Here is a 26298-nt window from a genome sequence, read left to right as displayed (position 1 = left end):
GTTAAGTAAGAAGAGTGCTAAATTGGCTACATTTTATAGATTTCTGCTGATATAGATTTCAGGTTTCTTTCCTATTTTGAAGAATACACTGAAGCTGAAAGCAATAGTTTCTACTACTGTTAACTTGAGTTTTCTATATAAATGAGCATATGTGAAGCCACTGCTGATTTCTTGTGGGCCCAGACCTCAATAACTTGACCTACAACTTCATACTTGGAAGCATCATCACTGAAATGCTATAAGGCTAGCTTAAGCTAGAAGCCATGACTTTTGATGGGGGGGATTAAGTCTACTTTCAGCTTCCATTAAAGTGTGTTATCTTGCTTGATCTGTTTTTAACTGATTTTACATCAGTTCCTTCAATAAAACATGTCATTATTTTTGTCAGTATGGCAATGTTTTTTTCCCCAGGACTTCCAGTCCTCAAGCATGGGTATATTTCAGTGCTATCTTTTACCATTTAAAACAAACAACATTTATATGATTTTCTGCACAAACCCCTTTAAAGACACCTTTTCTATGATCAGATATGCAATTGTTCTGCAGGCAACTGAGCCTCCATTTAATTACCTAAAGGCAGCAAAAAATAGAAAATGTAAATGCAACCATTAATCGTTCTTTCCCAATGATAACCTTCTATGTCTTATCGATCCCACTGTAAAGTGTCCAAGTCAGCCATCTATTTCAGTCCTTTTTGCTTGTCTTCACGTGCATAATATTCTTTTCTCTCCAGGTTTTAAATCTACTACCAGTAGTCCGAACAAACATCGACGCTGAAATTGAAGTTATTAAGCACAAAGCACGGTTAATCATACCATGCAAGTCATTTACCACACCAGTGGGGAGATAGACAGTAACAAAGGAAAACGCTAATAGACCTGGTGCTGGAAACAGCTTTTCAAAACAAAAAGGGCATTTTTATTTCTCATTCACACAACATTTTCCACGCATCATGAGTAACATTCAGCTAAATAAAACAAAACAACACAGGACATTGTAACTTACAAGCAGATGGAAATCTGTAGCATTTAAAGGCGACAAGTAGGGACATGAGAGAGCCTGGCCAAGGCACGAGAGCCCTCTGCTCGACCCTTTCCCTCCCCCTTCCCCCAAGGCTCTGATACGGAGAACCAGCAGGGGCCACTCGTGTCCGCCTCACCCAGTGGGGCCTACGGTCCCTGGGGGCATTTTTGCCTCATTTGGTTCCTACTTCGGCTACATTGAAACTGAGCAACTTCCAGCGCCACCACCGTCAAAGGCCTCCCTTCTCTTCGTGCTGTTTCCCCTCCCCCCCCGTGCGTCGTATCCCTCCGCCTAGGCCTGCCAGCCCTTCACAGAGAAAGCGCCTTTCAGCTCCACAGCCCGCCCACCAATCCACCCCGCCTCTGCTGCGCCGACATCTTCTTTGCTCGGCTTTCCAGTACATCACTAGCCGCCTTCTTTTTCTTCTTTCTTCCCACCCCAGTGTGACTGGGGGGAATCTCTCGGGAGGGGGGGGGAGCTAAGGGGGAAAGCGCCTCCTGTGTGTGGGGGGTGGTGGTGGACATGGGGGTCGGAGGATAGGAGAAAGGAAGCGAGGGGGTGTGCGCGCCCGGAGGGAGGGGGCCGGGACTCTTTGTCACGGCGGAGGGATCGCGTTCTCTTACGCTGAGGCTGGCTGGCTGGCGGTGGCAGCGGCGGGTTTTGCTGCGAGTTGTTGTTTCCTCCTCCTGCCCGGGGCTTGAATGGTGGAGCTCAGACTCTCGCTGCTGCTGAACAAACAGTGACAGCTACTGGGCGAGCGCGCTCTTCAGCCACCGACGGGGGAGCTCGGCCGCAAGCAAGCCGGGCTCCTCCGCTCACCATGTCCGGGGACGGCGGTGGCAGCGGCAGCAGGCACACGGCTGAGCTGCGAGCGGGTAAGTGGGTGCCGGTTTGCGGCCGCTTCCTCTTCCGAGGCCGCCTCGCCTCGCCTCTCCCTTCACACCGCGTCTGTCTTTTTCCCCGCAGAGCTCTATTTCCTTATCGCCCGCTTTCTCCAGAACGGCCCCTGCCAGCAAGCGGCTCAGGTAAAGCGACTGGCGCCGGGGCTGGGCCTGCGGGCTGGGGGGCGCCTCTTTCGGTTCGGCGGCGCCTTGCTCTCACCGCCTTTCCCCTTCTCTCCCTCCTTTTATTTCCTTGTTGCTGCAGGTCTTGATCCGAGAAGTAGCCGAGAAGGAGGTAAGTGGCGCAGGGCGTCCTCACCCCGCGCCTCGTCCACCCGTCCGCCTTGCCTGCCTCCGCGCAGTTGCAGCGGCCTCGCCTCCTCCCCCATGGCGGGCGGGCCGGCCGCCCGCGCTCCTGGGGAGTCTTCTGGGAGGGGGTTACCCTTAGTGACCGCGGGAAATCTCTTTCTTTCCCAGCTGCTGCCCAAGCGCACCGACTGGACGGGGAAGGAGCACCCCAGGAGCTACGAGAGCCTAGTAAGAGAAGCGGCCGGTCGGCGTGGTAGCGATGTGATCTACTAGTGAAAGTTTGAGAGCAGCCCTTTAAAAAATTGAATTTCCCGCATTTTTTTTTAACAACTAAAAAAAAAAATATAAGACCTGTTTTCAAACTCCCGATTTCTGCTACTGGGCGCTTGAGGTGTGTTTAGTTAGGAAATCAGGTGTTTTCTCGGAAGTCGCCTATGTGGGGTCTTGGAGTTAGGGTAAATAATAATAATCCTACTAATGCGAGAGCCCTAGAGTCACTGTGCTAGAAATAAAGGTACGTCATGGATGTTGTGCAGGGAGAGCAGAAGGCTGGGAGGGGAGGAGCGAGCAGAGAGCTTGCAAGAGCCAGCCAGGCCTGTAGGAGATGGGGGCGCTCTGTTCCACGCAGTCCTGCTTTGAGCGCACACACAATAGGACCCAGCAGCTATTGAGCAACTGTAAGCAACCTGAATGCTCAAATCTGCAGATTTCTTACGTCTGTTTTTTAAAAATTAGAGCAGAGATAGATAAAAGCTATTTTTAGTCTGCTGGAGTAACTACTGTGTACCAGTGTTTGCGTCTTTGTGTTAGTGTTGTAGAAAAATGCTAACTTAAATTGAAGTCTGTCTGACACCAGTAACTTTATTGAATACTTTGTTGTTTTGTCACACAAATATCCTACATTCATGTATCATTTTAGCAACAGAATGTTTTCCTCTGTCCTGAACGTTTTTGCTTGTCAGTTTTGAAAGATGCAGTTTATTTACTTACATCCTGTTTTTGATTTAAAAGAGTTTTTCCCCATACTTCTGATATTTGCAGTATTTTCATTAATTAAAAAGTGAGATACAGTTGGCGACTGCAGCTCTAAAAGGGTTATTTTTAGAGTGTTGTATAGAAATGAGAACTGATCTAGCTGTGGTTCCTGCCTGGAAAGAGAAAATTCCAGGGAAAGGACTCCTGCGGAGGACATTGGAAGCCACCTCTGAAGTTAGTGATTATGCTGTTTTGGACAGGTGCAGACTATGAATGATCTAATGTATGGATGGAGCAGAACTAACTACCTTTAGTGGTTGATAGCAAGTCAGGAAGGCCACAGCAGAGGGTCATACTTAAGATAACAGCAAATAGGCTTCTCTGTAAGCAGGGTTGTAGGGCTCATGGAAGCTTTAATGTATTTTCATAGCTAATTAGTTTTCTTGTGTCACAGTTCAGGAATTGTTAGTCTAAGTACTTGTGTACAACAGATTAGTAGGGTGAAATTGATCACTGAAGACTAAAAGGCCTATTCTTTCTGCTCTGTATTTTAGGTAGCAGTAAAAACATTTCAATCTTTAGATCTCTTCTTATGTTAAAGTATTTTAACTCAAATGTGCATGCTGTATACTGTTAGTGCATTATCCAGATAATATTCTAGGAGGGATATATCTGTGTGCTGGTGTTTGTGCTGTTCTTGCTTGACTTGGTGACAAAACCTTAAAACAGTAGAATCTTTATGACCTATATTTTATATACAATCGTAGCTTACAAAAAAGACATCCTTTTTGCCTAACCTGGAATGTTCACTTGTTGATTTCCCATCCAAGTTGCACCTTTTTGTGTAATATTATTAGTGCTATACTAGACAGGGCATGCCTTGAGATGTCATGTTAAGATAATTATTTAAGTTTCTCGCTGGAAGAACTGAAGACAGTTGTAGCAGGCATATAGACTTTCACTTGAGAGTGTATGCCTTTACTGAGCACTACTTTTTAAATACATTACAAGATTTCACTGATTGTGAACTTTTTATAGATTAAAACACTGAAAAATGAACTTCCTGTTGATAGTCGCATTTGACTATTACAAAATAATGCAAGTGCTCCCCAGTCCTTGCTAATGGTGTTTACATGTATTTTGGTGTAGATAAGGGGGGTGGGGAGTCAATTGCTATAGGAATTAGGACCTCAGAAATGAAAACAGAGCTCATAGCCATGTTAGGTGATCTACATGTGCATAGATAAACTTCCTGGTTTTGCTACCTGGTGAGGATGGAAGAACAGGGGGAGGAGCTGTTAGGGACTTGGTGGGCAAGGTACATATTAAATGAGCTACACTTACCAGCACAATTTGAAAGCCAGATTGTCTTCTGAAAGTGGTTATGATAGGTATATATGGAACATCCATGAATCAGTATTGAAAGTTACTACTATGGTAATATTAGTATGACTTTAATGAAAATCAGTGATATTAGTCATGACTTCACTGTGAGCAAATTAAATATTAAATTTTGTTATTGTAGGTTAACTTGGCTTGGATAGTGCTGCTGACTTCAGTCTATTTACAAAGCTCATTGAATGACAGTGGTGTGAGATCAGTTTCTCTTATGTGATAGATGATGGCCTGAAGCATCAAAAATGTGGAATCAGTTGCTTATAAGCACTGTTGACAGCTGCTGTTTTAACTACTGAAAGCTACTTGCTCTTGGAGCAGCCCACCCATCTTTCTGTATAGTTACTAATTTGTTATGCATCTTGAGTAGAAGTGTAACCTTGTAGCAGTACCCTACTAGCAAATTAAGCCTATTTTCAGGAATGGCGGGGTAGAAACTTAATCAAACAAATAAAAGAACATAAAATGCAGATCTGTGACATACCCACTACTGAGTCTATAACTCTCCAACTCCTCCACCAGTCATTTTGTATTGAAATGGTAACTATAAGAAAACCACAGAGAAATGCAGGAAGCACTGAATTCCTAAGGAGAGTTACACCCTTTTAAGTCCAACAAAGTCAATTGGCTTAAAAGGGCGTAACTGTGTTCAGGACTGCATTATTGGTGCACACCTGTGTTGTCTTTAAGAACTAGTACATTCTCAATCATGGGAACGGGTCAGCAACTCTTTTGTGATAAGCCATGAAACATGGTAGAAAGTGGGACTGTAATTTACTTTCCCTGTCAGTGCAGTTATTTATTCATTGAATTAAACTAATACACAGTAGCAGTTATCAGATGTATTACTGTAGTATCTTTTAACCTCCAGGAGACTGGGACTGTAACATGTGCTTCCTTTGGGGGCAAATGTATGGGTTCCTGATCCTGAACTGTGTCATTTTGCCTGTTTGGAGGGGAACATAGATTAGTAGGTAGAACCTAGAATCAGAGAGACATAAAGCTTGAGTTTATACCTTCATGGTTAAAAAACAGGGTCAGGTTCTTTAGATGCTGTAGAACAGTACTATTTATTTATTCAATTATAGTCCCATCTTTTTCTCCTTTGGGGGATCCAGAGCAGCTTAAATCATTCCTTTCCCTGTTGTATCTTCATAACAACCATATGAGTAGGTTAGGCTGAGCTGTTACTGACCCAGGGTTACTTAATGAGTTTCTATGGCAGAATGGGTCTCCCAGATCTTAGTCACAAACTAACCACCAAGTTGGATCTTAGTAGCTGTCACAGTATGAGTATAGTTTAGCTATTTAAGCCCTTGTCTGCTTGATTCCTTGACCAATATTCCATAGTTTCCCATGCTTGTTAATAATGTGTAAAACATGTAAGGCTCTCTGGTATTTGTCTCTTGTTATGGCGCAGTGGACTGCTGTTGTGGATTCCTACCTGCTCAGTGTAGAGTATTACCATGTGGTTTATTGGACACATTATGTGTTATATTGCATAATGAAGACGGTTGAAATGTTCCTGTTCATTCCTTCTTAGGCCTTCTAGTTGGTGATATGTAGAGTTCATCTGCAGTTAATCTTTGGAATGTTTGTATTATCGGTGTTTTCTGTAGGGCTTTCTGCAATTACAGTCTTTTCATACCCTTGTTCTTCCTTTATTTTCCATTGTGTTATTCCCTTCTCAAGTGGCTTGCCCATTCCAGCAGTGATGCAGTTGCATAATCGTTGCATATTGTGTCCGTTCTCAGAACTTGGATTATGTGGATATGTGTAATGTTTGTGTTCAAATATGTATTTATGCATATTTCATACATATTCAGTACTATTTGTAATTTTTTGTTCCCATGAGTCTTCTTTTCCTTAAAAAAATATCTGGGACACAATAGTGGAAAGTGGGCAAAAACAATCCATCCTGTGACATGAACACTTTTGACTGGAGCTATGTATTTATTAGTGAATTTCAGTCAGTAAATGCAAAACATCCATAGTTGTTGTAATTCATCTTGAGTCTCAGTGAAAAAGACAGGCTATAAATGAATACATAAATAAAATTGGGAAGTTCTGTGGTGTTTCAAGTAACTGGTTTGTACTGTTAAACTTGCATATTGGTGTTCTGTTGCTGTCTAAAAATACTTAGAAATCATACATTGTGGTTCCAGAAACAAAAAAAAGATACATTTAGCTGTCTGGTAAAGTAGTTGTATAGGTACTTGTATTGATTCAATGGAATAAGAACATAAATTAAGATTTTAGTGATGTGTTATTAAATTACTATCGTTACGTGATAGTGAAAATCTGCATTATAAGTGAGAAGTTAATGGTAGTCTTCTGAATAGTTTACATAATTTTGATAGTGAGATCCAGATTATGCTTTGCACTGGTTTAATTAAATATTTGTGAAATAAATTTCATGGAGTAAATTAATGCCTGGAGATGCTTTAAGAAATTGCAGCATATTCATTAAAGAACTGTTTGATTAGTTAAGTTGAATGTTCAAATTTAAGATGGAAGGCTACTGTGCCAAATGTTTCTAAACCTCAGTATTTTTACAATATAGATGTGCAGAAAAAGCTTTTAATTTTGGTATCATTTTTAAGTATTATGGACACTTTTGAACTTATTGCTTCATGATTCTCATGTTAAAATTCTGTAATCAGCAGAAATTATCTATGCCACCTAGTTGAGTCAGTGAAACAATGTCAAATTTTCATTTGTTTTATAACATCCAGTGGGTCAGCAGGGTGGGTAAAAATCAATGATTTTTTAAAAAGGAAAAATCATTTTTAAAATTTAAATCGATTTTTTCATGTAAATTGTATTTTCTTTGAGAAAATGTTTTTTTGAGGAAAAATTTATCTAAAGATAGTTTTCTGTTTAAGATGCATTGTAGCCCAACAGATTTTCATAATGCAACAAGGATTAATTATTAGCTATGTAGGATGAGACTGTATTGATGCAATGTTTTAACATTTTTTGCAAATGAATTCCATTAAATCTTTTATTGGGGCCCCAATGCCATGCTCTTCTAGAGGTTTCTTAAGGGATAAGAACGTTTGTGGCAGGGCATATTATTATTATTATATATTATAATGATAATAAACCCTGCCTCAAATTTTGTTAGTTTTTAAGGTGCTACTGGACTTGTTCTTTTCTACTGCTATGGACAGACTAATGTGGCTATCCATCTTGATTAGAGGTTTGTGTAAGATTATTTTGGGTAATTTTTCTGTCTAGATGATACCATCACAGATCTTGGTTTTGCTGTTCTCAAAACAGTGAATTTGTATCTGCAGAGACACAGTTCTTTTTCATAACAGCAAAAATGTTTTTAAAAAATACAGAATTGAGAAAGAGACTTCAATCCTGTTGTTCCTCTGCAAATCTGTGCACATAGGATCAGTCCCATACTACTACTTAGTGCTAAGTTTCAAGAAGTTCAGTGAATAGAACTGTTAAACTGGAGATATTTATAATCAGGTAACAATAGACAATAGATAATTAACACAGTTAAAACAGTAAAAGCAATAAAATAATAGTTAACATTGCAGTGATTTTGTAACTATTTCAAATGTTAAATAAACAACCATTAATTTTCTGATATTAATGTAAAACTAACGTGAAAAGTTGTTATTCTGAAAATGAAATTGTAATCACCATTGTAAATATTAAAAGTAACAAAACCCAGCAAGAATGAGCTTTTATGTAAAAAAACCTGTGATCTAAATTGAGTCTTGCTGATTTAAATCAAATCCATCCCAGTGGTCGTGGAAAACAAGAGACTTTTTAAAATAAGATTTCAATAGAGTTTCTTTGAGTGTAGGAACAAGCTTAAAAATGTAGGAGTCAAACTCATTTTTCAGCTGTATTTTAATGACCATATTTTCTAATTATTGCTACCACCAAACTGAATCCTAACCTTTTTATAGTTTCTTGAAATGTTATTACTTATGACAAAAGTGTCGTATATAACAAATATGGGGGTAGCCAGTGGGTGGAGACTTTTCTGTTTTCATATTCCCTTGCTTAACTTAATTAAATATTGTAATATAAACTCCATTTAATTGACTATTATGTATTCTCATAAATTTCTATGTATGGATAGGATAGTAAGTAATGAAGATGGTACAAAATTGAGGAAGAAGTGGTATATGATCCTTGAGGTGTAACTACACATTGTCCCCTTAGAATAACACTGGTTTAGAACCAAAGTACACATGGTGATCTGTATAAAACCTCCCAGTGTTTTTACTTAAAAAGCAGTTGTAGAATGCTATGTATCAGGCTGTAGCAGTGTGAGTGATGATGGTTAGGAATATTTATTTATATTCTCCTTGGATATGTATATCTTTGCTCATACTGGGCAAAATACAAATACAAAAAGTGTATCAGAAGTGAAAAATTTGCAGAAAAAGTATCTGAGCTGGAGCACCTTCCTTAGAAGGAAAGATGATAGAGATTATGAAAAAGTGTACACTAAACAAGGAAACTGGAAATAGAGATTAGGAAAAAGTGTACACTAAACAAGTAAACTGGAAATATAATGTGGATGTGGGGGTGAGAAGAACATTAATTTCTAAATTGGGTGAAGAGGATGTATTCCAAGGAACGTCTTTCTCTCAAAAGTGAGGCTGGTGATAACAAAAGGCTGGGATTTCTCAGTGGTGGCACGCATCTCCTATTCTAATAATAAAGTTGGCCAAATCTTTGGATGCTTAAATCTGGTGACTGGAGCTGTGAATTGGCAAGACAGGTCTTTCTGCAACCTGAAAAGGCCCCCAGGTTTCCAGAAACATGTGAAAACTTTTTTAAAAAAAACATTGGGGCAGTTTTTTAAAAAACGCAAAAATGATAAATAAGCACCTCTAGCTTTAAGCAAAATTTCCTCAGTGACTGTTGCTAGGCAACCATAGGTCCCAAGGCTGGGTTTCTGTGAGTAAATGGCAAGGGGAGGGGGCAGGGTCCTTTCCTTGCCTATTTTGGCCTTTGAGGGAGGGCACCTTGGGGACAGACTTAGGTTTTCCAACTTGGTTGGGAACGTCCCTCAGATTTTGTGGTAGTCTAAGGAGAGCTTCTGTTAGGGAAGGGAGAGGCTTCAGCTGGATATAATGCTATAGAGTCCACCTCCAAAGTAGTAGTTTTCTCCAAGGGGGGCAGATCTCTGTTGTCTGGAGTTCAGTTTTATTATGGGAGATTTCCAGGTCCCACCTGGACGTTGACAACCTTAGGCCTGACAGCAGTCTCTGTGACTTAATACCACCTAATTTGCATGACTCAGCTGGGTCTGGCTGCTTGCTGCTGTTCAACAGCATCCACCTTGTGGAGGCCAGCATAGAGATTAGAGCTCTGAAGTAGGTCTGTAAGATCCAGGTTTGAACTCTGCATCTTGTTGTGGAAGCTCAGTGGGTGATTTTGGACAAGTCCTGTATATTCAACCTAACCTACCTGCCAGGGCTGTTGTATAGATGAAAAGAAAGAGGAAAATAACATAAACTGCTTTGGAGAGTTGTGCGGTATAATTAAAGTAAATAAATAATAAATGCAGCTGAAGATGGGGGACAGATAATGGTGAATGGCTGAAAAGGAGAAAATGAGTCAGGGAAAAGGGAGAAGTGGGCAGGAGATGGGGTTGCCATCTGTAGGTTAGGAAATTCCTAGAGATTTTGGGTTGTGCCTGGGGAAGGTGGGGGTTGAGGGGGGGGAGGGACCTCAGAAGGGTATGATGCCATAGACTCCATCCTCCAAAGCAGCCATTTCCTTCAGGCGAAAAAGCTTCCTGGGGGCTGGAGACCACCTAGAGGTACAGCTACTCTCCAGATGACAGAGATAATTCCACTGGAGTAAATGGCTTCTTTGGAGGGTGGACTCTAGGGCATTATACCTTTCTGAGGTCCCTTTCCTCCCTAAACCCTGCCCTCCCAAGTCTCCATCTCCAGATCTCCAGGAATTTTCCAACTTGGAGCTGGCAACTCTAAAGGAGAACTGATTTCAGTAATTGGGAGATCTGTTGTGATTCCAGGAGATTGCCAGGCCCCACCTGGTGGTTGGCAACGCTAGAAGGAAAGAAGGAAGTAGGAAAAGCGGAGCAGATATGGGAGTTTTCAGGAAACAGGGAGAGATGAGATAATTCCCACAAGTCCTTGCAGGTCCCCCCTAGTTACCAATTTCCCTTGCTTTCCCAGATTTTAATCATTTTGCTACAAGCTTTATTTCATTTTTTAAAAGTTTCTTTTCTTTTATGGCTTTTTAGTCATTCATTGTTGTATTTCTATAGGGTTTTTTTTTTTAAATGATGGGGTCTGCCTTGAGGGTCGAAATAGATGAGAAAGATTAAATACAAGAATTTGAAGAAAGTGTTGTTTAGGCCACTCTTGGATACAGAATACCAGACAGTGGTCTGGTTTGGGAAAGAGATGTTTGTACAGTTCATTTGAAAGGATGAAGAAGATGGGAGGTTCCAGCAAGAGTTTACAAACTTTCATAGTTTTAGTAATTGGAATGAGAAGCTTTGTTAGGGCTTGGCAGCTAACCAATTCTTGATGGTTAGGTAAGGAGAGTTCAAGAGTTCCATTATGTGCTGTAGAGCTGGTGTGCTAGTGTAATACTTAGAGCTTCAAAATTCCCAAAGCTAGCTCTAAGTCTTCAAGAGCTGAAGTTCTGCATCTTATAGAACAGCTTGACTTTGGTCCTTTGGTTGCTTTTTGTATGGTGACTCACATAGAAGGAGAGATAGCCTGAACTGTGGCTAACTGATGTAGTTAAGGTCTATTAATGCTTTTTAAGGCAAGGTGTTTCATATCAAAAAGTATAGCATGAAAAAGTCTTGACATTTCCAGTTTTTCCAATGGATTGGGTAACTTGGGAGAGTATTAAAAAACAACAACAAAACCACCCTACTCCTACAAAATGGTTTGTTTTTGAGTGAGAAAAACCTTTTTTTACTAAGCATTTTGCTTATATTAAATAAACAACATGAGCAAGTCTGAGGACTTTGTAGGGTGCTGAAAAAAACTTACACAGTAGACATGTGCAATATAGTAAAGATTTTCTATGTTTAAATGTAAATAATTTTGGCAACAATTAGTATGCTAAAATGTGTTTATAAAAGAGTTCAGAATTTTCACCCTTCTGAGGTTTAGTTTAATATCCAAATAGCATGGCATACAGCATTGAGCTGTGAAAGTTTTGCGTTTATGATGTAAATATCTTCATCTCAGCTTCAGACCCTGCCTGCAGAGGTGAGGTGGGTGTCAGACAGAGATGGGACTTTTTCAGCGATGGCATGTCTTCTGTGGGGTGCCATCTCCCTTGATACTCAGTAGGTGCCTGGCCAAAACATTTTAGGGGCAGGGCCAAAACATTTTTAACCCAGGCTTATAACTAAGGAGTTTGAACTTTTAAAATTATTTTACAGTCGGTGCTATTATCCTGGATACTGTTTATAACAATCATTTTAGGTTGCTATAAATACTTCATGTGAGGTGTTTAGTAGCATGTTAATGTACATTATTTATGATTTTATCATGTTTTATTTTGTGACCAAGTCTCTGGAAAGGTGACATATAACTTTTCTAAAGAAATATGTATTGTCTTAAATTTAAAGTTTGAAGGACAAACCAGTCAAAATTACATCAGCCACTGCTAAAATAATGTGACCTCTAATTTAGGTAAGATTGAAGATAGTGAGTGATCAAGAATAATTCTTTAAGGTTTAATAATTGTTTATATTTTAAGACAGCATAGTCTGATTAATCAAGCAGTATTCTGGTGGGATTGGAGATTGCTGCTGGTGAGTAGAAAATATCAGTTGGTTACTAGCGCCACAATTTATGGATTTCTATTAACGTAATATTTGTCTCTGGTGAAATAGGTGGTTGATTACAATTAAATAGGTCACCAGTCCACAATCTTACCAGGCGAAGAGTAGTTTTCTAAGGAATATAATAATTGCCTCTAGAACAGTCACCCCCAGTTTGGGGCCTGCAGGCACTGTGGCATTGGCTGGTGTTTTTCATAGTGCCTTGTTTTCTTCCCCATAGAACTAATGCTGGCTTTCTTCCACCTTATTAGAACAGGAGGTGCTTCAAAAGAGCCATCACCTTTGTGTCTGTTAGGAGCACCCATTCAGAAACAGCTGTCTATCATTGGAGGAGGCCTGGCTTGGAATCTCCCAGTATTTTGTGATTTAGCTTCTGCCCCTGTGCCATCTGTTTTGTGATTGCACCCACTGAGTGTTTTCAAAATTCCAAAGATGCCCACAGGCTCAACAAGTTTAGAGACTCCTGCTTTATAAGATAATAGCAGTGCTGAACTCCCTCCTCCCCATTGTTATAAGTGGTTACTGTTTTGATAACTAGGCAATTGACGTGGGGGTTAAATGTGCAAGACATCCACTCTCAAGACATGTAGTAGAAGAACATGAGTAGAAAGGAGGAGGTAGTACCAAAAGCATAAAGCCATTTGCATTGTTACTACAAGGAATCCAAAGACAATAATTGCGTAAATAAAATATTACCTCTGAAAAATCCCAAAACATAGTATAAACCAAGGGTTCATTATGACGGCCAGATTTGACATAAACGACAACTTGTTGGGCTGGGCCATGTGTGTCATAAAATGTAATTCCAGGTAGCACAGATATAAACTTTATAAAGGGCACAGACAAACACAATTAAAGATTTTTTTACTTAAAATAAAACATGCTTAAAGATTAGCACGCTTGCAATATTTTGTTTGTTAACAGTCTCTGATAACTCACCTTGCTCTGAATTATTGCATCAAAAACTGGAGACAGTATCTGAGCTACAGCAATCTTGAGTATGCTGTTCAGGTGTTGTTCAGGTATACATCTGTAAGTTGCAAACCTACTTTTGATTTATTGACATTCATTACAGAAATCTCATGGTCAAGGCTTTGATCCTAAGACCCAGAGGAAAACATGATATTGCTGGGCATTGTGAGCCCATACGTTTCTTCATGTGCTGGCACTATGGCACAGACTGAGGGCTATGTGTTTATCTACAGAACTGTAGTCTTCCCTAGAAAAATAACTGCAACTCCTATGAGGCAGTGCAAGAACAGAGAGACAGCCATGTATAGTGGTCAGAACTAACCTACTATCTGGAAAGTCTAAGTTCAAAATCCTCAATCAATCTAAGGAAAATATGAAAGAAAAATCAAAGGAAATGTTCTGGGTAAACTTGGTCTGGACACACACTCTCAGTCTAACCTTGGCTTGATATTACTTTTCTAAACAGTTTGTATGCTTTCCTATTGAGAAAGATTGGATCACGAGAGCATGAATAAAGGGGGATGCAAACTCAGTTACACCCATAACAAACCCAACAAAACACACACTCTCTCTCTGTCTCCCTGTAGCAAGGCAAAAACTCATATCTTGACTGAAATGTTGCTGGTCTTAAAGCTGCTTTCTTTGTATCGCTCCAGTGTGATCAAGGGAACTGGGCTAAGGAAGCTCTGGGTTTTTTCCTCCTTCCCCAGGAGACTAGGAGGGGGAGGAGCCTCAGCAACTAGAAAGAAGAGAAGCTTAGTTCAGTAGCTCTTCAGTGTGATTGATTGAACCTGGCAAACAATCACACAGCCAAGCTCCTCCATTGGCTGAGACTCCTCCCTTTTCCTTTGGGGTGGGGAGGAAAGAAAGACTAAGAGGCTGCTTTGCTCGACTGCCTCCTCACAGGAGAGAAAGAAAAAATGGCAACTGAAAGAAGCAGGCAAGGGAAAAGGAAGCAGACAATGGCTACTTGCTGGTGGGCCTGATTGGATTAGGCCTATGGGTTGCACGTTTGACACCCCTGGCATAAACAGTGAAGGAGTCCCAAAATGTCGATGTATAAACAGTATGAGCAGTTAGACAATATCAACAATGACGTGATCCAAAACAATCAGATGTATAAACAGTATAAGCAGTGATGTTTCTGGGACTGATCCCATTTCAATATCTTCTTCGGAATTACTTTGTTATCTCTAGTATGCAGCCTTGGTAACCTGTAAGAAACAGAAAATCAGCAGCTACAACTAAAGTGCTGTATACATGTTTCCACATTCCACCAAAAGAATTATGAAACTTACTGCTTGTATCAACCATTATAAAAATAGTAACTATACATAAAACACAAACCTGTAACAGTTGACGTAAAATACAATGTAGTTAGTGGGATTGCATCTACAAAAAGTGAAACAAATATGAAAAAAATTAGAGAAATTCAAACTTGCACATGCAGTCTTGATAACAATAAATATGCAGGCTGCACAAAGATATAAGTTTTCTTCCTGTGTTACTTGCTGCATGAGAGCCATCTGCTAAATAGTTGTAATGTGTACATTCTTAGAGAAGGGTATTTTTTAATTAAAATATTTACATGCCTGCCTTTTACTTAACATAGTCAGGATCCCATGTGGGTAACAATATCAGTACAAATTATAGATCGGGGTGTCAAACTCATTTGTTATGAAGCCATGGTCTGACATAAATGAGACCTTGTCAGGCTGGGCCATGCGTCATAAAATGTACATATAAAATAAAAAGGTATATATAAAATAAAAGGTAGCAGAGAGATAAATTTTATAAAGGGCACAAACACAGTTAAAGATTAAAAAACTAAAATAAAACATGCTTAAAGTATTAGCACTTTAGCAACATTGTGTCAGTATCAAAGGAAGTCTCTTCCCGCCTCAGCCAATGGAGAAAATAGAGGCTTAGCTCTTGTGTGATAGAGAAATCTGGTAAAGCAACAGAAAAAAGCAAGAGAGAGGGAGAAGGAAATGGACTCGTTTGCAGGCCTGATAGGAGCCTTCTGGGGCCTGATGTTTGACAACCCTTTATAGATAATAATTCCCCTATGGTGGTGGCCAAATGGAACTCTTCCCATTGGTTCTCCATATGCTCCATAAACTATTGGTCCATCATGGCTGAGTCAGGTTTTTGGCCTCCCACTGGCTGACTCCCCTGTCCCCCACCTACTGCAGGCCCAGGGGCACTGAACAAACCACCAAAACAGTCTTACCTCAGATACAGACACATCTCCAATACTTTTCTGTGTCCTTTCCATCATCTGGCCTCAGAAAGGGCTGCCGCTCTAATACTGCCTCATGGAGTTTTTCCTCAGAGGCCATGGTGCCTGCCTTTTTCCTGTCACTCCCTCCCCCCCTCCCCTCAGCCTTGTCCCCAGACAGACAAGGATTGACCCATTGGGGAAGCTGCTAGCCAGAGGCTGTTGCTGGGCAATAAAGGAAGAGGCCTCAGCTGAATAGAATGCCATAGAGTCCAGCTTCCAAAGTAGTTATTGTCTCTGGAGTTCAGTTGTGATCCTAGGAGATCTTCAACCTGGAGGTTGGCTGCCCTAAGTCTGGCAGAAGACTAGGTGTCTTGATGCCACCTGACTAGCATGACTTAACTAGGCTTGGCTGCTTGCTCTTGTTCAACAGCAGCCCCCTCCCCATGACTTAGCAGGTGCCAACTCCAGTTTGACAAAATCTTGGAGATTTGAGGGTGGAGCCTGGAGAGAGTGGGTTTGATGAGGGGTGAGACTTCAGGCAGGTACAATGCCATAGACTCCACTCTCCAAACCAGCCATTTCCCCCTGGAGAACCACTGTTGCCAATCACTAGGTGAGTGCTGGAGATCACTCAGAATTACAGCTGCTCTCTAGATGGCAGAGATCAGCTCTCCTTGAGGTGTGTGTGGGGGGGAAGTGAATGCATTCACTTGGGTGGGTGAGAAGACAGCGAGGGGGGGCACTCACCCAGATCCTCTTTCTAGAGCCTGCTGTATTTTTCTCCACAGCAGGCCTTACTCCTAGTCAACAATGCATAATGATTGTTACAATTCTGTTTTTTAAAAAAACCTCTACAAAAATACATCTATATGTATTATAGATGTATTATAGAACAAGTGGCCAGAACTCAGTCATTAAAAAAACTTCAGACTGCTCATAAGGTCTTTCTAAATCTGTTTTACAGTCAAGCTGGAAAGACAAAAATACAGGTTCCTGCCTTTTGTCTTCTGGGTAGTTGTTCCACAGCTTTGAGCAGCAACCAAAACAACCTGGGCCAGGCAGTAACCGATTGATCTTTAGCCTGGTGAAGAGCAACTAAGTTGTGAGAAGCATAGTTGCTAAATAAGTACATATAGGGAGAGATGGTCCTTCATGTATGTGCACCTTGAATTGGACTTGGAAATGAATCAGTAGCAACTGAAGGTACTTGAGAACAAGTGTAATATGGTCCTACCAGCTGATCCATGTTAACAAGGCACTTAGTACCAAGCTCTGAATGGAGTGCTTCACTGAGAGTTCACTCTGCATTCATTTCAGAAGTCTTTACCAGCTGGTATCATGTCCATAGTATCTTCATTCAGTTTCTTTTTATTGTCCTTCAGCCATTTGATCACTGCATTCAGGAACTTGCCCATTACAGAGATGGCATCTACTGAGGATTTAAGGTAATTTATAGGTGGGTGTCATCAGTGTATTGACAGCCCACTCCAAAGCTGTGGACAGTCTCATTTAGGAATCAACAAATATTTAACAGTACTTTATTTTGTAGATCCCACAGATCTGACTCTGCACTCCCTACTTCCATGCTATGAGAACAATCTAATAAAAAGGACCTAAATAATTTCAGTGACCCTGACCTGAATGGCCCAATTTGTCTTAACTTGGAAGCTAAGCAAGTTTGGCTCTTGTTAATATTCGGATGAGAGGCCAAGGGATGTCCAGGGTCTTGACACAGAGGCAGATCATAGCAAACCAGCTCTGAACATATCTTATCTTGAAACCCCTATGGGGTTGCCATAAGTCAGCTGCAATTTGTCAGCACTTTTCACCATCATCTAATCATTTCATTACTGCTCTGCCCAGCCCTCTCTTTTCCAGGTCTCTCAGCAGTATGGTACAGTTACAGGCAGCTGAAAGACCTAATAATAATAGGGATGCATTTCCCTTGCCCATCTGTAGATCATTCACTAATGTCAGTAAAGCAGTTCTTGTTCCAGCTGGACCTGAAGCCTGATAGAAGTGATTCCAGGGCAGATGGGTCTGTCCAGGTAACCCTGGAGGAGTTGTGCTACTACTTGTTTGATAATGATTCCCCAAAAAGTGCGTTGGGAATGGCCTTCAGTTTGTCAGTAGTGTCTTCCCAATGGACTCATTGCTGCTGTTTGAGTGTCTTGTCAACTAAATTTTTTCAGGAGTTTCCCACAACTTCCTTTTGTATCTCTTGCGGCCCTGGGTTTCTCCACCCAGTGTTTGTCAAACCTCTTCTTTGCTGATGTTTCCCTCTGGCATGCATCTGGGGGATATTTTTTCCTTTCTGTAAGTCTGGTCCGCTTCAAAAAGTGTTGCCCACCTCATCACCAATGCTCCCTCTAAGCTGTGGGGTTTTGTGAGCAAAAGTTCTACTTCATGAGCTACTGGCATTAAAGTTAGGAGCTATTGCTTAAAGTAGTTTGCTCTGAATCCATTTTTCCTGAGCTAAGACAAAAATGTTTGAGCCAGAGGCTAAAAAAGTGTGAGCTAGCTCACAGTAACTCAGCTTAGAGGAAACACTGCTCATCCCTATCTTGTGTGGATGCCGAGGCCAGTGGACTTTAAAAATATATATATACTAAAGTGCTAGTGATAGATCACTATAGCAGCATAACCGGACATGGCCATTTAAATGGATTCTTTAGGGTGCCCCAATTTTTTCTTTTGTGTGAAGGGAGTTATATGGCTCTTGCAGTGTAGAGGCCTGAGAACTCACAAGTGACAGTAGTAGGGAAGAAGCAGACTGTTTGCTAGAGCAGTGGGGGTGGATCTGGGAAAAGCTCCAATTTCCCCATAGAAAGGGAAAATGCGCATCTGGGAGAATGAGTGGGTTTGTACATCTGCCCAGTGAGCTCTCATAAAGGCTTTTCCCATTAGAAAGAGCTTTTCAGGCATTGGTTTGTGGATAATGGCTCGATCACCCTCTTTCCCAGGTGCAGAAAGGTAGCTCCATGCCTTCCCTGAGTGGGACTGCTTGGGAGGAGTGTGAAGCATGATAGCCCAATGTGATAAAGATTTTCCCTACCACGTCACACACAGTGGTATGGAGACCCCCTCATATCAAAGATCCCTACCCAATTACTGCAGGCTGAAGAGAGTATGTGCCAGGATTCAGACAAGAGGAAATTTGTGGATTTATGCAGGTTTACTGCAGGGTAAGCCACTAGGTTTAGCAGGACTTACTTCTGAGTGATACAGAGGCTTGTGGTCAGAGGGGAAAATTGCATAGATGTCAAACTGCACAATAGCTGCCTTTGCCAAATCAGATGTGGGCTGGGCAAATCATGTGTTTACTGAAATTGGGCAAGTTGCAGGATGGTCACTGCTACCGGTCCAGGTTTTCTAATGGAAATTTTAGGGAGTTCTGGGGTGGGGGGGATTATTTGGATATTTTTTTAAAATTTATGAAATGTTTTAAGAGAAGGTTACTCAAATTACATAGTATGAAAGGTCTGAGGAAATTTTAGAGAATGCTGGAAAAACTCCTTATGATTCTGTTTCAGTTCTGTTTCTTTAAAATTTTGTAGACTTCCTTGTAAAAAATTAAGGCATTTATAATCAGTTTGTAAACTGTCAGCCAAAGTTTGAAGATTATGTTATGGGCAGTCAGATTATGTCCTTTTAATCTAGTCAGTGGAAAGAAGAAGCTGCTGGTGCTAGACACAGACTTGGTTCTAAGGAGTCCTGTTAATCCTCATCAGCAATGTAGAGAATTTTCTGTTCCCTGTTGTTCAAATGTGAGGGAATTCCTATCTCAACTGAACAGGGATAAAAAGCTGTTTATAAGTGCCAAGATGTATTGTTAGCAGCAGTTAAAATTTGTTGTTTCTAGCTGCAACTGTTTTATTGCTATGTGATGGCTCAGTTCTTCTACAACACATTTCAGTGATGTGAGGAAATTAACAAGTTCTAGAATACTCTTTTTAAAAACCCAGTTATCTTGTTTGATAATGGTTGCCAGATGTGCTAACAATGCTGTGCAAGGTTGGATCTTGACAACTCTGAGGTGTCTATCGTGTGAATTAGATTCAGATGGGTAGCTGTGTTGGTCTGAAGCAGCAGAAAAATGCCACTGGATTCAAACTTTGTTTTATTTTGTGAATTGTGTTTCTCCATTGCACAACATTCTTTGGTGCTTTGTCGGAGACTGAAAACAATATACTGTTATAAAAGATATTTCCTTGGTGTTACATGTAGAGATATTAGCACAAATGTATAATGTCAATATGACAAGAGGCTGAGTTAATTTTTTAGCAAGAATCATAACTAATAAGAGTGAATTCTTAATTTACATAGTTATAGGTTGTCCATTGAGAAAGAGACTTATGTTTATCTCATTTTACAGTTCTTCTTTCTCACTGAGACTCAAGGCAGATTACATGATTAAAAACAATGCAGTAACATAGTAATACGGTGCATTAAAACATGAACAATGACAATGATAGATGTGTGGAAACCTTCTTGACTTTGTCAGACCTGCCATTCCACTAGGAGAGAACTCATAATGGAGAAAGCTTGGGAATGGGCAATCATCTGTCCTGTTTTAAAATTTGTGTGTGCGCGCATACTTGGAAGTCATGGCAACCTCTGGTGACTGACCTCTACTGGGGGCCTGAAGGATATTCAGTGAGGTGCTAATAAAGCCTGCCTTCAACCTGGCTCTTGGTATTCCAAGGAGGACTTCCATCCAAGTACTTGCCAGAGTTGGCCCTCCTTAGCTTCTGAGATCTGATGAGATGTGTCTTGCCTGGACGGTCCAGGTCAGGGCAGCAGTTGTCTGTCTTATTCCTTTGTAGGGTGGCACCTTCAAAAGACTTTGCTAGATAAGTGGAGTGGTTGTAGATCATATCTGGAACACTTCAGTATGCAAAACAAGTTTATAGACTTTTCAATTTATTTATTTTTTTGCAAGTTACAGCTGTGATCCAAATGAAATAATGCATGAGGTAGTATTTTTTTTCCTCCTGGTCTGGCCAATGTGGATTTGTATTTTGAGCCTCTGTTGCCACAACAGGAGTGAATGCTGTAGGGGTAAACATTATGAGGAACTGAAGCTGCCAAGATCTTCTGCTTTTATTTGAAATGGACTTGATCAATTCACCTTCTTAGAAATCCTAAGCTTAAGAACCAGATCTATATGTATGTTCAGTTTTCAGAAAACTAGGATACAAATATGAGTGCCAGTAACTGTTCCTTTTTATTAGTTTCTATTACACACCATGCTAATGTAGAGCTATATTTGTGTTGTCAAAAGTATTGAATGGTCATGAACTGGAAGTACGTATTCGAGTAAAGTTGTTTTTAGATATGCAAAGTGTTGGTAAAGGCTAGAGTCTTGATGACAACTGATTTGTGGGGTGGAGATTAGTGTGACTAACCAGCATGCTGTTCAGAACTGGAATAAGTGGCAGTGATCTAAATGAGAAGTATGTTGATGTGGTTATACAACTCTTTCATTTATGTGTTATATCCAAATACCATCTTTTCTAAGAAGTTCCTCATGGTACAGTATTTAAAAACACTTTTTAATTACTACCGGGGTTAAATCTCTTTTAAGATTTGCTGTGAAGTCCTTGTTGGTTGATCTGTTACACAGTTAAACATCACTTAAAACCTGTTAGGAAACACACCTTCTATATCCTTCTTAATGGCAAAATACAAATTATTTTTACCACCTACAAATATTAATATGCTGAAAACAACATTGGTAGTGTGATATTAAGTGAAATCTTAATCTCTTGAAAGAACACGACAGACTTAAAACCTAGTCCATCATTCTGTTGCAGCACTTTGGAAATGCACAAATTGGCACGAAGACACAAATATGTCTTTGTCCCTTCACATTTTGTGGTGGAAAATCCCATGAGTTATATATAGTTGAAACAGTTCTTCCTTTTTTTTGTCCTTAATATACTGCTAGTCAGTCTTTGGGTGGCACAGATTTCTAGGCTGTGTTCAGACATTATAGTAAACCGTGACTTGATTAAGTTATAGTTTAATGTGATGTTGGGCAAACTGCATTCGGTGGCTTGTTGGACTGCTGGGATAGTGCTGGTTGTCTTAAGTGCTTTTTTTTTTGTACTAACAATGATTTACAATGATGGCCTGAATTCAGAAATTCCTGTTCAATAGCACCTCACCTTTTGGTTGTGGAAAATGCAATCAAATCACAGTTGAATTATGGTGAACTCAAAGAGTTTTCAAGGCAAGAGATGCTCACAGGTGTTTTGCCATTGTTTGCCTCCCTGTCATTACTGTGGTATTCCTTGGAAGTTGCCCTTCCAAACGCAAGCCAGGGCTGATGGTGCTTATCTTACGAGGTCAGGCTAGCCTGGGCTGTTCAGGTCAAGGATCCCCACCTGTTAGCCTGCTGCATATAGAGGAAGCACAGAATCCTTGCTTATTCTTCTGCATTCAGCAAAGTATGGTGTTTTCTCAAGATACTTTCTCCTTTCTTCTGACTTTTCTCCACGACCCCTGTTAGTGATGACTTATCAAGCAGGAGTGTATTTTATGTACTCCCACCAGAAACATGGCTAGAGGAGAGGTAATGTAAAAGATCTGTTCTCCCCCCCCACACACACACACAAAGAAACAATTGAAAAGTTTTAAGATTTCATTGAAGCAGGTAGATTGGGCCAAGAATATGGAGATCTAGGCTACATTATTAATTTCAGCCAACCAAAAGCAAATGGTCTGGGTATGTAATTAAGCTTTTCCAGCAGCCTGGCAATTCAAGGGAGTTAAATTGGGCAAGGGAGTTTAAAGTAGTACTTTGGGATTATGCTTGCAGGCAAGAAATGAGCTATGTAGCATGTCTAGTAATAAACTAACCAGAATTTAAACAAACCATGGTTTATGAGATATATTGAGAGATATATTTTGGGCAGATACATTTGTTTGCCTTATTTAGAATTTAGGTATTTCTGTGGTTTTAAAAACTTTTGCCTCAAAGGTAGGCGGAATCATAACAGAAAAACTGAATGAGAAGAAAATTAAAACCTGTTTTAATTTTTTTAGAAGCCTAAAATGTTGAGGATAAAATGTAGTGTGAATAAACTGATGGATCTTAAATTGCTTCAGCTACATTAATAACACACTCCATATTTTATGCAGAATGTTACCAAGATACAAGTGTATTTCAGCATTTATTTTGATTATTCAGAGTAAAAAACATGAAGAATCATTTTAATATTAGTTGTCACCTTCTGTATTTAAAGGCATTGCTTCATGTTCATTCAAATAACAGGTTGGGTCCTGTTGGCTTTTCAACAGCAGTGGGAGGAGGAGACAATCTCACATGATTCCCCTGCTTATTATAATCCCATCCCATCTGGTTTTGGATTTTGGATTTTCTGGAGTCCAAAGTGGTTCCTCTTTCCATGTAGAAAGTTCCTGTGATCCAACACAATGCTTGACATTATGGGGTAAATGCAGCCATAGATGCAACCATGCCGTTTCACTTTAAAAAAAAAAATTGCTATATGTACTTGGGCAATGGACAGCAACAATGTCCAAAACTACTAAGGGGGAAGAACACTCTAGAAACTTAAAGAGACATGGAAATATTTTGGGCAACTGTTAAGTTGTGAGGAAGGAAGACTATTACCGATTACATAACAAATTGTTGCTGTTAGATGCCAATGTACTTCCATAATAACATTTTATGTGACATATAGAATAGTAATCAACTTTACTTGAAGAATACAGTGTTTTCCTGCACAATGTATTGTGGGTTGATGCACAGAAAATGACAACTTTCCCACAGTGGAAGTGCAATCTGGAAGAACAATGGAGATACACATAAACATTAGAAATGATTTTGATGTTTAACAAATTAATTACCTCGGAATTACTCATAAAATTATAGTCACAAGCAATGTTTCCTCTAAGCTGCAGAGTCTTGTGAGCAAAAATTCTACTTTGTGAGCTACTGGCATTTAAATTGTGAGCTACTGCATAGTGTGCTATGGGGTCATCTTTTCTGAGCTAAGACAAAAATGTGTGAGCTGGAGGCTAAAAATCTGTGAGCTAGCTCACACTAACTCAACTTGGAGGGAACACTGGTCACAAGAGATGTGTCATGAATTTCAGCAATAGTACATTAATAGAATTAATGGAATTATGTTGCCAAGACCCCAGATTTTTCCAATACAGTGTGCTTCTGGTGGGATAGGTTAAGACGTAATAATACAGAAAATGCTTTCTGTAGAGAATTGCACATGGAAGCCTAGAGGTTATTTTCTTAAGTTGCGACTTAACCCTCAAATAATCTTATGCATATTGCCATTGGAGTTATGCAATTCCATGGTAGAAAAAGTCCCAAAGAAACATAAGTATTTACGATTGTTTGTTTGAACATCCTGAGTCTGAAAACACAATTTCACATGCGGAAGAATTTTTAATTTGCATGTGTATGTCTTTTCCCTTTTGCTTATTAAGTATTGCACTAATTCCTTATAAAGCTATGTATTTTATTTTCATTTTGAAAAAAATAAAACATGTTTTGAACTTAGGATGTTAAAAAAAACAAACTAACAGAAACTGTCCTAAATTTTAAACAAAACCATGTAATCCTAGTGACTCCTGAAATTTGCTTATGGGGTTATTTTTCTACCCTAAGAACATAGCCGTATCCACCTGTGGTGAAAGAAATACAAGCGCTTTGATTGTGCCAGCGTACTGACAGCCATAGTACTTCACTACGCTACAAACATGTTATGGTGTATTTCTTTTTCAACCTAGTAAATTATTCGATTTCTGGTTTTCTTTTCCTACCAGAGGTGCTATTTCATTTACACACATAAAGCTAAGTAGTAAGTGATAACAGACACTTTGTGCTACTCTCAAGACACACTACTATAGGGAAAAAAGGCTTTAGAGCTGTTTTTATCAGCAGTCTCCCCCCTTCCCCTCCCCCCTGTCAAGTCGGCAGATTCAATAACGAGTCGATGTAGATACAAAGAAACTAGTTTATTGATACTGGTTACTTGCGGCCTTGGCCAGAGCTTGAGAAGACTGGAGACCATATATTAGATACATTGCATATAAAGAGCACTTCAAAGGGATTCCTGCAGGCCGGGGAATCTTGCAAGGGGAATATTCACACATAGATGTTACCAATACATTCTCATGTTGATTAGAGGCCCGCGGCCTTGGTACTCTCAGGCTTCCTGTCTCCCCCGAGCCTGAGCTGAGAAGGTTCAGAGAAGACTTTTCACACATCACCATTTCAAAGCAGGGACATTCTCTACGAGAAGGAGGGGGGAACAGGAGAGAGTTAGCTAGCAGCATCTAGTTCCACTTTGGTTCTACCCAGCATGCTCTTTGAATGAGCCAGAGTTAAAGCCAGACTTGACATACTGCCCCCTCTAAGCCGCTTCTACCGCCCTGTTGGAACATTTTTGATGGAACTTCTTGATCAGATCGGGGGCCAATATATCCTTTTCTGCCACCCATTCATTTTCGCTGGAGGGGAAGTGTTTCCACTTTATCAAATAATACAAGACCCCCCTTTTGACACTAGAGTCCAGGATTTCTTGGACTTCGTGGTGGTTCTGGTTCGTAATCAAGACAGGCTGTGGGGCGGGTGCTCGAGGGTGCCAGACCGAAGCCCCGGGGTCTCGATGGAGTAAGCTGCAATGAAATACAGGATGCACTTTACTAAACATTTTTGGCAGCTTTAGCTCCACCGTTACTTGATTTATCACCCTTGAGATTCTGAACGGCCCCAGGAACTTGTATGCTAGTTTCTTAGAGGGTTGGCTAAGTGGCAGGTTCTTAGTAGATACAAATACCGAGTCCCCCACTTCGAAGTCCCAGGCTGGGACATGTGACTTGTCATATTGTTTTTTGTAGGTTTCTTTAGCCGCTTCTAAGTTCTCTTGGATTGCTTTCTATCTCTCGCTCAGCCCTCGCCACCATTGTTCAAATGGTGTCAATTCCGGGGAGGGATCCCCCCCGGGCAAAAGTGGCATGGGTTTTCCCTCGTATCCGTGGATGGTGGCGAAAGGGGAAGCCTTGGTGGAATTATGCAGGCTATTATTGTACCCATATTCAGCAAAGGGGAGTAGATCCACCCAGTCAGACTGCCTGTGGTTAATGAAACAGCATAGGGACGGTGGCTCAGTGGTAGAGCATCTGCCTGGTAAGCAGAAGGTCCCAGGTTCAATCCCCGACATCTCCAAAAAGGGTCCAGGCAAATAGGTATGAAAAACCTCAGCTTGACACCCTGGAGAGCCGCTGCCAGTCTGAAAAGACAATACTGACTTTGATGGACCAAGGGTCTGATTCAGTATAAGGCCGCTTCATATGTTCATATATGTTCAAGTATTGTTCCAGAAGCCCGTTTACGCATTCCGTCCGTCCGTCTAGGGGTGGTAGGTGGAACTCAACCCTTGCTCCATCACGGCTAGTTTACAAAACTCCTGCCAGAAGTTGGCAACGAACTGTGGGCCGCGGTCGCTAATGACCTTGTCGGGAAACGAGTGAAGTCGGACTACGTGATTGAAAAAAAGTAGGGCCAATTTCTTTGCAGTGGGCAATTGGGCAAGGGGGATGAAGTGGGCTTGTTTGGAAAACGTGTCCACTACTACTAATATCACCGTTTTCCCATGAGAGGGTGGTAGCTCCACAATAAAATCCATTGACATTACTGACCAGGGGCG

The 26298-nt window shown here is 40.6% G+C and overlaps 1 protein-coding gene across 2 annotated transcripts in view; it reads left to right on the top strand.

Moving 5' to 3' along the window:
• Positions 1-1546: 1546 nt before the first annotated feature.
• PHIP (pleckstrin homology domain interacting protein) overlaps positions 1547-26298 on the top strand; it is a 109971-nt gene continuing 85219 nt past the window's right edge. Inside the window, exons 1-4 of one of the 2 annotated variants that reach the window (XM_060236313.1) lie at positions 1547-1898; positions 1990-2048; positions 2170-2199; positions 2382-2441. In XM_060236313.1, the coding sequence (XP_060092296.1) occupies positions 1844-1898; positions 1990-2048; positions 2170-2199; positions 2382-2441 (204 nt within the window). In that variant the 5' untranslated portion in view covers positions 1547-1843. The remainder of the gene's footprint in view (positions 1899-1989; positions 2049-2169; positions 2200-2381; positions 2442-26298) is intronic. The other variant, XM_060236306.1, reaches the window with a different exon arrangement.

The sequence above is a fragment of the Heteronotia binoei genome, chromosome 1, assembly GCF_032191835.1.
Source record: "Heteronotia binoei isolate CCM8104 ecotype False Entrance Well chromosome 1, APGP_CSIRO_Hbin_v1, whole genome shotgun sequence".
NCBI lineage: Eukaryota > Metazoa > Chordata > Lepidosauria > Squamata > Gekkonidae > Heteronotia > Heteronotia binoei.
This window is presented reverse-complemented; position numbering and strand designations above follow the sequence as displayed.